General features: G+C 40.4%; 1 protein-coding gene and 1 long non-coding RNA gene across 4 annotated transcripts in view; one reads left to right on the top strand and one right to left on the bottom strand.

Moving 5' to 3' along the window:
• Nucleotides 1-12,129, bottom strand: part of LOC113927679 — a 95,337-nt gene that overhangs the window by 56,253 nt on the left and 26,955 nt on the right. For both annotated transcript variants that reach the window (XR_003521712.1, XR_003521713.1), the window contains one exon: nucleotides 9,823-9,912. This is a non-coding gene — a long non-coding RNA (uncharacterized LOC113927679). The remainder of the gene's footprint in view (nucleotides 1-9,822; nucleotides 9,913-12,129) is intronic.
• PRL (prolactin) lies at nucleotides 2,097-11,649 on the top strand. Of its 2 annotated transcripts, none has more exons than XM_027603694.1 (5): nucleotides 2,097-2,163; nucleotides 4,480-4,661; nucleotides 6,582-6,689; nucleotides 8,918-9,097; nucleotides 11,308-11,649. In XM_027603694.1, the coding sequence occupies exons 1-5, from the start codon at nucleotides 2,136-2,138 to the stop codon at nucleotides 11,497-11,499; spliced, it is 690 nt and encodes a 229-aa protein (XP_027459495.1). In that variant the 5' UTR covers nucleotides 2,097-2,135; the 3' UTR covers nucleotides 11,500-11,649. The 2 variants fall into 2 exon arrangements, with proteins under 2 accessions (XP_027459495.1, XP_027459494.1); XM_027603693.1 differs by having other exon boundaries at nucleotides 2,136-2,163; nucleotides 4,477-4,661; nucleotides 11,308-11,648.

The following is a 12,129-nucleotide window of genomic DNA, read 5'->3' as shown; positions in this document are numbered from 1 at the left end:
CTCGACAGAAATCAGTCATCAGGTCCCAGTTTATCCTAAGGCCCCAAATGGCAAACAAATGAAGTTTTGTAATAAAAACAGACACGTCTATTCTCAATGAATGTCTTTATTGCTCTAAATTAAGGGCAGGGTTTGGTAAAGAGATCTTTAAAAGAGCCACGTACAAAAATTAAGGTGAAAGCTAGGTGACGTAAATAGCAGGAAAAAAAATAGGACAACTCTGACTTTTTGCATAAAATATGCCTTTTGCCTTATTTAGGTATTGCAACATCCCATTAACAGGAAACGGGGCGGAGGGGGGGGTGTGGTGAGGCAGCATGCTACAGAGAAACATGCCCCTCTTTGGAGTCAAATAAATCAACTGGACTCCCAGAATAAACACAGCTCAGGTGTTCTTAGATTGCTTTTTTCCTGGCTATCTAAAAAGTCACAGTGCCTTCAAATTTTAACATTATGTTGTCAGTTCTTACGGCAGATTTCCCTACTCTTAAGTTTCTAGAAGAAGAGGGGAATGGAGGGCAGCATTAATTTCTCAGCCACGGGGCACTGCTCTCTTAATAATTCAGACTTTCACTGTCCAGGGGGGGAAAAATGGATACTTTATAGGGTCAATGAAATCCTGACCCAGCTTCAGACTGAGAGAGCCTATACATCACCACACTTGATGCATAGGATGCAAAATCTAGTACTGCTTACACTAAGGCAATTAGGTAGATGGTTTTTAAGAGAAGTTACTCTTCGTTAAGATTTCTACGTCTCCATAAGAGCACTTGGAAAATCACTGAGGCACAACTGTGACAGCATCAACTATGGAGAAAGTAAATGCCATGGAAAGGAATTATTTTAAAAATTACCTCACCTGTTGATTTACTAGGAGAGGCATATGTCGACACTGAAGCTAAAGGTCACGGGCTGCTTTAGATGCAAGGACTCAAAAATTAGAGAAAGTCGTCAACAACCCAGTTCTTATTCATTAAAATCATTTCATTTAGGAAATCTCTAAGAGGCGGATGGAACTTTTGAGCCCATGAAAGATTAATTTTTGTCACCTTGGCCCTGGAGGGGTGATGGGTCATAGAAATAAAATGATCATAAATTAGTGAAGTCTGTCCACTCTATCCTAAGAGAAAGTGCAAATTATTGCCTAGAATTTTGTTTTACTACATCATATTCCAAGGGGTGTGTGTGTGTGTTCGTCCTTGAAAACCACTATGTCGCTTGCCCAGAATAAAGTTCCTAAGGCCAGGGGTGATTTCTTGTCCATGCCCAACTGTGTTTGTTAAATGATTCATTTCCAAGTTTTCTTTACATCCCTCCTGATTCCCTGGGAAGCAATAATCCTGCCAGCATCTAATTTGACTAATTACTTCAATATTCTTGACACTGAATCTCTCCAGGCCTCTGTTCTTTAATCTGTAAACGGGGGATGCTAATCTAAATTCACATAAATGTTAAAGTCAAAGAAATGAACAGAGGAAAATACCCATTTTAAAACAAAGTACCATACATACAGGTCATTTAAAAAGGGCAAAAGAGAATGTGTAAAAGCAAGAAAAAGATGAGAGCAAACACAACAAGAGCATAACAGGGGATCGAATGTCTTACTTTCTCCTTATTCTATATTTCCTGATAATTTCCTGTGTCAGTTTTGAAATCTTGACTTCACCTGGCAATTCTGAACTGGGGGAAAAAAAGAATACCCATCGCTAATATATGAGACACCTAAATGAAATATAATGCTATATTCAAGACCCTGCAGAGAAACAAAGGTAAATTTGAAAGCAAATGACTTCTGTAGTGGTACGGGTCCTTTCACCCAAAATAGTCTCCAGATCTCACCTTCATCATTTCTCTCATTTCCTTTTGGTCTAATTAATCAAAATCCTTCCTAGAATGTTCATTTCTGGCCAGTATGTCTTCCTGAATATGAATAAGAAATAAAAGACCATTTGATGTTTGAAATTATGGGGGTAATCTCAATGACGGAGATAGATGACTGGCAAAAGGGAAGGGACTGCCTCATTAAATATATTCATGAAGATGTCAAAGGCTTATAAAGCCAATATCTGGGAGAGAAAGCTGTTGGGCTACCAGACCTTCTCTGGCGACGTGTGTTTCTCGAAAGCATCACCACCATGGACAACAAAGGGTGGTCGCTGAAAGGTACGTGCAACAACTCACGGATTTGTCGAATTATCAACACTCTTGAGGGGGGTGGCACTAATTTGAAACTTTAGCTAATATTCTCTGAGCAAGAGGTTTCAGGTTTCCAGAGTTTAGAAGAGCTATCTAGTCATTGCTCTGGGAAGCAATTGTACAAGGGCACAACAGAACACTCGTTCTCAAATGGAGATCCTCCTTCTTCCAGAGACATTTGGCTAATGTCTGAGATGTTTTTGGTTGTCTTAATTCAAAATGGGGGTGCTCCTGTTATCTAGTGGGCAAAACTCAGAGATGCTGCTAAACGTACCACAATGCACAGGACAGCTCCCAGAACAAGGAATGAACCAACTCAAAATGCCAATAATGTCAAAGTTGAGAAACCCTGGCCTGGAATAAGATGACAAATGTCTATAGGTCCAATTTATCACAACTGCAGAAGGTAGACACTAACATTTTCTGGTTCCCAGGACTCTGACGTGAGTCAGCCTGGGGAAACTTTCAACTCTGAAGTCATAATATACAGACAATGATAGTAGAATGGTCTCTTATAATACTTTGTCAACTAGATCTAAGCCAAATGACATTTCAAAGAGAAAAACAGCCTGTAATAATTAACCATCTTTACTTTCTTGGTTGACATTTGCAAGAAAAAGAAATTAGCAACAACCGTAAAATTCATTTTATAAAATGAAGAACAAAAACATTTATTTTATCTCCTCTTAGACTGTGAGAATCCTTCAGATGATAAATGTACAGATAAATGTATTCAGAGTTAAATAATATCTATGAAGTTATGAATTTCCTAGAACTAATATTCCAATTTCTCAACCTACAGTGCCCTTTTTTAAACACCTGTAGATAAAATATCCATTCAGCTAAATTACATGACTTTAAAGTACCTAAAATAAACTTTTTGGAAATATCATGTTTTTGAAAAAAGTTAAAAGTCTGTTATACGACTCACCTCACAACATTTCCATCTTTCATTTTGCAGCTAAAAGGTTATGAGTTACAGTCTCTATTAACAAAAAATCTTAGCTATTTTTAGGTATTTAGGTTTAGGAAGTTTTTCACACATAAATCTTTAGCACTTGCCTCATGTCATCCTAGACATTTCCAATTACATTCATTGAAGTTTCCATAGGAGCTTGGTTTTCTGATAAATATAATTCTTCAGGTCAGATATTCTTCTGGAGCAGGTTCATTGATGCTAATAAGTGATTTTAATAGACTGTCCCTTTCCTTTTGGAAGTGTAAATGATTGATATGTCAGAGGTCCACATCTGCCCATCTGTTGAGCTATCACAATGATAACTAAATCATCTCTGATAATTGTGATTTTAAAAGAGGGTGTTTTGTAAATGGAACAGAAGAAAGGGATCACATCAACTTCCTAGGGCCACTGTGAGCATGCATTAAAGGCAAAATACTGTTCTTTCCAAGTAATGGCAATGACACTCCAAGCACTGAGTCTTCAAGGCCGCTCCTGTGGCTCATGTGACCTGGATGCAGCCTGGGAGCCCACAGGTGTGCGTGACATCACACGACACAGTCAGAGTGATGATGCTGGTGTCCAGCCTCCTCCGCCTGCTAATAATAGGACTGGAGGAAAATCACTTAACCTCCCTAAGCCTTCTGCTTCATCAGTGTAATTTGATGATAATAATGAAGGCCACAGTCCTCACAAGGTTACTGGGAAACACAAATTTAAAAAAAAATGCAAAGCCTTTGGCAGGGTGTCAAGAAATCACATAGGGTTATTAAGGTGAGTTAGCAGATCTAGGCCATAGTATCGTTTTGTGTTAGATTCTCTTCATACTCCATATTAGCCACTGTCAATCATATTTATTGAAAGTAAAACAAACAGGTCTACTGTGCTGTGCTTGCCACTTCAGGGTCTAAAAATGCAGGTAGTAGTCAATACAGAGTTAAAAAATCACAGTCTCACAGAGAGCCTGGCTGCTGGAAATCTGCAGAAACTCCCAAGATGTTAAACTAACTTAGAAGAATGACTTAAACACCCTGGCTCAGAGTTCATTTAAGCTCCAAATGTTTGCAAAGTACAGAAGCTCTCCTGGGAGCAATACCAAAATGCAGGGAGTAACCCGCTTCTCCAACTGTGTATCTGTGCAAATAGAATTACATATCTAAGTTGACACGGCGGGAGGTGTTGGCTCTTTCCCACCCCGGCTATCATGGTACCAAATCCTGTGGAGGGCAGGGTGGGGTTGGGGGAAGAGAAGGCTCCCCTGGCAGAATTACTTCTGATAACCTCCGCTGAACAGATCAGAGTGGCTGGTGTTTCTATTTGAGCAGGGTCGCTCCTGCCCCTGCTGCTGCTGGTGTCAGAACTCCTCCTGGGCCAGAGCGTGGACTCCCTGCCCATCTGTCCCACCGGGGCTGTCAACTGCCAGGTGTCCCTCCGAGACCTGTTTGACCGCGCGGTCATCCTGTCTCACTACATCCATAACCTCTCCTCCGAGATGTTCAACGAATTTGTAAGTACCGCCCTTCTTGCTTCTTCCCAGAAGGAAGCTTCCTGTGAATGAGGGGGCTATCCCACACTTGAGCCAAGAAAGATGCCGGAGCCAAATCTGAAATAACACACTTTTTAGGTAAAAAAAAAAAAAAAAAAAAAAAAGCCATTGGCTCATAAAAAGGGGAGAGCAAGAAGAAAGGGACAGTGTCATGAAACCTCAAAGATTCTCAAAGAGTATAATGACTCTTTAAAATTTTCCTTTAATTCGTTTTCTTTAAAAAAAAAAAATTCCAGCAAATTTTAAGCACCTGTATTAGCCGGCTGGGGCTGCCATAGCAGAATTCCATAGGTTGGGTGGCTTCAACAGAAATGTATTTTCGGACAGATCTGGAGGCTGGAAGTCTGAGATCAGGGCGCCAGCATGGTTAGGTTCTGACAAGGGCACACATCTCCCCATCTTGCCTTTTCCCTGTCCTCATGGTGGTAGAGGGTGGGGGTGGGGGGATTCTCTGGTGTCTCTTCTTGTAAGGACACTAATCCTATTGGATCAGGGCTCCACTCTTATGACCTCATTTAACCTTACGTACCTCCACAAAGCCCCTATCTTCAAATATAATGCACTGGGGGTTAGGACTTCAACATAGCCATTTTGGGAAAACACAACCAATCACTCCATAACAACACCTGGCATAAAGCACTTGTGTGTGGAGCTTGAGTAATTGGAAGCATGCTGAGTTCTTGTCCTTGTGGGGGGGTGGTACATGTCTCCTGAGGCATTCGTCATCTAGCATCCCAGATACCTAATAAATGAGAATCACACTGCCTGGGATGGAGATAATCGAAGAAAGTTAAACTAAGCTGAATCCATGTCAGGAAAACAAACAATAATAGCTCTTCTGAAACCCAAAAATGCTATAAATTATTGTCCTAAGATGTCCAGTATATAGATTTAGAACTAGAATTGAAGGGTTGGTTTAGAACTGGAAACAATATTCTCCTTCTGATTATGGTACTTTGAAAGTTGTAGCTTAACTCTTTCAGGTCAACCAGTGTATGAGAGGTTCAATAAACCAAAGGGTCACCTTAAGGGATGTGGCTCGATGTTTGTAACAAGCACATATTCCACAGTGCTCTGTACTCATCGGTTTTTTCCTCCATCCCCCTCTTCTGACTGCCATTCTTGTGTCTTTCACATCTTCCCGGTAATCTCCTTAGATTTTCACAGCTTTTGGTAGAGATTAGCTTTACGTCAAGGCCTTAGCTAGTTGGTGTTGGGGTGTGTGTGTGTGTGTGTGTGTGTGTGTGTGTGTGTGTATTTTAATTCTGAGTCCACTGATTAATATTTCCTAAAATTTTATACCCGTTTTTTTGACTTACCATCTTGTAACAATCAACAAAACCGTATTATGCATCTATGATGAACATGGTAAAGTACAGGTGTGTGGATTCAGATGTTAGTCAAAGAAAAGTTATAATTTTATAATGCCTATTAGGGGAGCATATAGACTTGGACTCCCCATTAAGAAAATATTAAATGGCAAAATATTGGTATATATGCACTAGGATATTGGTTCAAATACTAAAGAAAGAGGATAGTTAACAAAATATTTAATGTTTCTTTTTTGGGGGTATTGTTAGTGTTTGCTTTCTAAGTAGTAACTTGTGGAAAGGGTAAAATTAAACAAGGGAATCACAAAGAAGGGAAGAGGTTGGGATTTGGAAAAGTAAGATTTTAAAAAAGAATGCATTGATAGAGAAAACAAAATAAAAGGCAGGGAAAGGGTGCCTTTCTCAATTCTTTAGTTTCAGTTTTTCATGTAATTCTCATTTAAAAAAAACAGATTACAAATCTATCAAGTGTGTTAATATTCTAGTAATGGGCTCATTTAACCAGTGCTCAAACAACTCTAACTAATTAAATTTGCTTGCTTGCTTTCAGGATAAAAGGTACGCCCAGGGCCGGGGGTTCATTACCAAGGCCATCAACAGCTGTCACACTTCCTCCCTCTCTACCCCTGAAGACAAGGAGCAAGCCCAGCAGATCCACGTGAGTCTTCTATCCAGGTTTCTCACCAACACCACTGAGGTGTCATCATGAAGTACTGTGTTAGGTAATGCTAGTTGCATGCACAAAGAAATATGGAGGAAGAACAAGTAATCAGAGAGAAATGACCGCATGTAACTGATGAAGCATCAGTAAAACTAAATGAGAACTAAAGATTGTAGCAGCAAAATAAATCTCTAAGTTGTTCATGCAAACAACATTATTTTAATCAATGCCTTGGACCCAGATTTGCATATATTATACCATGTGAAAGCCTGAACTGAATTAGACTTCCATGGATAAAATAGAAGGTTTGCAAAATTCATGGATGGGTAAGACATGCATGCAACTTTGTATTTATCACATGATACCCTTGGCTCCTCCATTGGCCACATTCAACATTACTAAGCACTGTGCCTGGTGAGCCATCTCTTCCAGACTTCGAAGGCTCTCCTTCTGATGCTACTTCTACTTCTCTGACACCTGACTCTCTCTTCATTCTTCCCTGACTCCTCCATCACCTGTCACTTCTGAATTATAAGTCTCTCCCCAAATAAGGTCCTGTAAAATATTATGTTTTGCTTCTCATGGCTACATGATTGCTTCTGTTCTGATGACCACAAAGTCTGCATGGGAAGCCCCAATCATTTATCCCTTTTCTTTATCATAATAATCTCTCCTTTCTGATTCCCTGCCACAAACACCATCTTAACATGACTTAAAATAAGCATCTTCACATATATCCCCCCCATAAATGCAATCTGCTTTCTCTTTACAACTTTGTTAATGGGTACCAGCATTCTTTCTGTCTGTTAAGCTCATTAATAGTACTGATAATGATGATGATAAAATGAAAGGAAAGGGTGAAGAAGGATGAGGAGGAGTTAAAATGTATTAAGAGCCACTCCCTGGCCAGACACTTCACCAAGCGATGTACATGTATTACTGTAGTTAATCCTCACAGAAAAATCCTAGGACACCAGGCACTGCTATTACACTTGCTGAGATGAGGAAGCTGAAGCTTGCAGAGGCTGTGGAATCTGGAGTCATGACGGGGTGGTAAGCCGTGGGTCTGGGCTTCATCCAATTCCAAGGCCTCACCCTTACTTGTTATGCTCCAACTAGCCCAACTAGATGGCCATCTGCGGCTTATACCTCCTTCACTTCATATTGCAGGACATGTTTCCATCGCCACATCTGTTAGATTCTTCTCCACTCATCACTTCCTTTACCCTAGACTAGTTCACAGACCTCAGGAAAGCAAGCCTTTTAAATCAGAGACAAGCAGCTCCTAAGAGTTTCATGTACGATCCTGACCGTGAGAATATAGGGGGCAAACCTCCCTTGTAAATTCCTCTGATGCTGTTCCTACCACTGTCATGGTGCCATTTTATTCACCTGAACAGCTCAACAGAAGAGACTTCTCTGGTCACAGCAAGGGGTGGGGGCTGGGACAGATTGAGGAGAGCATATTCATGAGTGCCATGCCTTCTTCACTGGCTCTTTGTTCTAATTTCATAAAATAAAAACTACAAATCATAAGTGAATCCATTAAAGAAGGATTTGACTCATTAATATGAATGTGTCCTTGGATGAACATGATGTGGGCCCTTTGTCAGTGGCACTCATGGAATCTGTCTTTCCTGGGTCAGGTATCGGAGGCACATACTGAGTGCCAACAAAACTCTTTTTGGACAAGCAAAGCTGTCAAATATTAAAAAAAAAAAAAAAATCTCACTGAGGGGTGGATGGTAGAACTTCCAAGGAGAACAAAATTCCTCATGCTATAAACTAGAATTCTCATTAGATGAAGTAGTTATTCAAATAAGCCAGATTATTTTTTTTTATTTTAGCAAAGTTTAGGCCAATACCTTAAACTTCTTTATTTTTACAACTTTAACCACCTACAAAAAATTTTACGTACATATAGGAATAACAAAGAGATCATTTGGGTCAGCCTCTCAGCACAAAAACTCACAAGTAACTAAACCCACTGTGTTATGCTTTCTTTAAATTTTATTTATTTATTTGAAAGAGAGTACACACTGGGGGAGGAGCAGAGGGAGAGGGAGAAGCAGACTCCCCACTGAGCAGGGAGCCTGATGTGGAGTATAATCCCAGGACCCTAAGATCATGACCTGAGCTGAAGGCAGATGCTTAACCCACTGAGCCACCCAGGTGCCCCCTTTGTTATGCTTTTTTTAATGCAATTGTTTTATATGGTCACTTAGCATGAAGACCTTCTGAACCTGATACTCAGAGTGCTGCGCTCCTGGAATGACCCCCTGTATCATCTAGTCACAGAAGTGCGGGGTATGCAAGAAGCCCCAGATTCGATTCTGTCTAGAGCCATAGAGATTGAGGAACAAAACAGAAGACTTCTAGAGGGTATGGAGAAGATAGTTGGCCAGGTGAGCATCCTCCTGATGCTTCTTTCTTTTCTTCATTGATGAAAGAGGTGACCTCCATGGTGAGAAGCAAATTCCGAAATACCTCGCTTTGCAAGAACAAAATTTAGGTATTTCCTATCCTAGGTTGCTATTAAATAAAGCCAGATTCTAGTAATTAATACTGGTAGATCCTATTGTAAGTGAATCTTAGGATGTGATAGATGACAGGTGCAGCCTTCCCTACAGAGCACACAAATCCACCAAAGGCTTGCCCCTTCCTGGGGACTGAGGTTTATAATATTTTCAAGGAAAAGAAAACTGGAGAGTGGAATCTGCAAGATAAACATTTTTCTCAAAGTATCCCAGGACACCTGCTACTGAAATTCTGCTCGTGGTTTTTTTTCTTTTCTCCCCACACCAAAGGATGACAGTGGGAAGGGAGAAAAGAGAAAATCAAAATCAGATGAGATGGTATTTTTTGCCGCTACCCCAGCCCCATCTCTGCTGGACATATTTGTCAGAGAGAGAAGAGATTGTCAGAGATTGAAAAGATGAGGTCAGATTTCAGTGGGTCACAAAAGAAGGGAGTGTATCTTTTTTGAAATTCTTTATTTTGTCATTTGCAGAAAGTGGTCTCATCCTAAATTTTATGTTTTCTTTTGGGAGAAGGCTTCCAAAATCAACATTCATAACATTACATCTAATCTCCCCAAATAATGTCATATTTAGATTGAGTTAATACTTACAATATAGATCTCTAATCAGATGGGATAATTTCAGCACGAGTGAAGTAACATCCAAACAGCCGCATGAAGTTCTCAGAAATAATGTGTCATCTAAAGAAAAAGATAGAATTGTAAGAGTAATAGGATTTTATACTTCCCTTACCCTGTCCAAGGTACATGTTATCATGTGTCCTTTTTGTCACTTTCATGGGAGAAGAATATATCCAACACAGATACAAAGCACATTTCCACTTGAGACATGAAATAACACCCAGACTTTCAAGTTATTTTCTTCATTACTGTCAGCTTACTTTCTGAGGTCGCTAATTTGTTCTAGAATACTTCATTTAGTTCTTTTTTTTTTACCACTTATTTATTCTTATTATCATTGTCCCTTGTACAGTAAACTTCATCTTAGGGCCCAGGCACCAAAATTAAACATAAAGCAAGGCAACGAATACACACACTACAAACACACACACTTTAAATTCCAATAGGAAATCCCAAGTTTAAAAAAATATTCTTACTCTGTAGGAGACAGTTCAACAGATCAGGGTCTACAATTACCCCACATTTGTACCCAGTAGCTCTCAAAGCAGCTGATGTGCCTACTCCCCAAGCTGCCTACTGGGTCTCTCAGTTCTCTGGAGATTCCCAGCTTGCAAAGGCTGGGGGGTGGGGGACAGAGGTCAGGGTACCCCTCCCTCACATTCCTCAGTGTCTTTTTGTTTTCACTGTCATGCTTCCCAGCCTACCACCCACCCCTCAGTGAAGGGTCACTGCTAGCACCCCCCCTCTTTCTCATATGCATGATCCTCGGCATCTCCCACCCCAGAGATTTCAAAACAAAGCCCCTATTGCTCATAGACATTTGGGGGTTAACAGTCCTGGGTAGATTATGAAAGTCTCCTGACTCTTTCAGCAGATCTTTGTGATAGATGTCACTAGATGAGCTGCAGGTGCAATCATCATTTCTGAGGTCTTTCGTACATACACTACATGGAGAAGAGAATCAGTTTGAAGCAGGAAACAGATAAATGTAATTGTGCTGAGCTATCAGAAGAAATACGGTACAAAGAACACATCAGAGACAAGGTTCAGGACATGAAATAGATCCCTCTAGTACGAGAACTGAGACTAGCTCCTCCATTGTCCCTTGGTCACATTCACATATATATACACATATGGCCCATAAATACATATACATTTGACACAACTATATTGCAACTGACTCTCTCTCAATCTCTAGCAACTTGTGGTTCTCTATTTAGTCCGATGCACACATACTTCATCTGTGATCACCTACATGTTAGAACGCTTACACCTGAATCCTGCTTCTACTTTTTAGACCATTAATAGATTTCTGATGTCCTGGCTCAATAGTCCATGCCTCTATCTAGAGAGCTTTACATTCATGCCTCCTGCCCAAATCTTAATTTGACAATTAGAAGGAACAAGGATAAGCAAATACTGACAATACTAAGTCACTGTCTTTTTGGTGCTTAGGTTCATCCTGGAGTCAAAGAAAATGAGGTCTACTCCGTATGGTCAGGACTTCCGTCCCTGCAGATGGCTGATGAAGACACTCGCCTTTTTGCTTTTTATAACCTGCTCCACTGCCTACGCAGGGATTCACATAAGATTGACAATTATCTCAAGCTCCTGAAGTGCCGAATCGTCTACGACAGCAACTGCTAAGCCCGCATCCGTGCCATCTATTTCTGGGAAGGTTCTTAATGATCCGTCCCATAGCAAGCTCCTCTTAGCTTTATAGCTTTTTAATGCATGCTTGGGTGTAATGGGTCTCATCTTAAAAAATAAAAACTGACTCCTTGGAGATGTCAAAACCAAAAAGGGCAATTTTTCAACGTTTCTCTTCATTTCTTAGAAAATCAAAAGAGAATCCATCACTACCATTGAGAAGTTCCTATTAAAATTTGTCACAAATAGCAGAAACTAGCATTACAAATAAGACCATTAACAGCTTCCTTTAGAATCACTGTAAATTATTATGGGTCACGGTATTAGAATCCAAGAATTAGGTAACTATACATCATGCTGGTCATGCTACCAAGAAGAGTGAACTCTTAGGATTCTTGATGAGAGTCAGCCACACACTGTCAGCTAACTCTCACCGTATTCCAACGGACAATGTGAGCACTCTGAGGCTGTGATGCACCCACGTAGCATGAGGTTTACTGAGCCATCTGCAACTCCGTAGGCTACTGTCTCAGTCCATTCGGGCTGCTATAACAAACCACCACAGACTTAGAAACAACAGAAATTTCATTCCACAGCATAGCCAGGTGAGGGCTCCCCCTCTTCCAG

This window comes from Zalophus californianus, chromosome 7 (genome assembly GCF_009762305.2).
Source record: "Zalophus californianus isolate mZalCal1 chromosome 7, mZalCal1.pri.v2, whole genome shotgun sequence".
NCBI classification, from domain to species: domain Eukaryota; kingdom Metazoa; phylum Chordata; class Mammalia; order Carnivora; family Otariidae; genus Zalophus; species Zalophus californianus.
This window is presented reverse-complemented; position numbering and strand designations above follow the sequence as displayed.

Bases quoted from the DNA above. Each gene is read 5' to 3' on its own strand.
- PRL (XM_027603693.1), top strand. From the start codon at position 2,136: ATGGACAACAAAGGGTGGTCGCTGAAAG. The intron at 6,690-8,917 runs GTGAGTCTTCTA...ATGGTCACTTAG, and splicing joins AGCAAGCCCAGCAGATCCAC to CATGAAGACCTTCTGAACCT. The intron at 9,098-11,307 runs GTGAGCATCCTC...TTTGGTGCTTAG, and splicing joins TGGAGAAGATAGTTGGCCAG to GTTCATCCTGGAGTCAAAGA.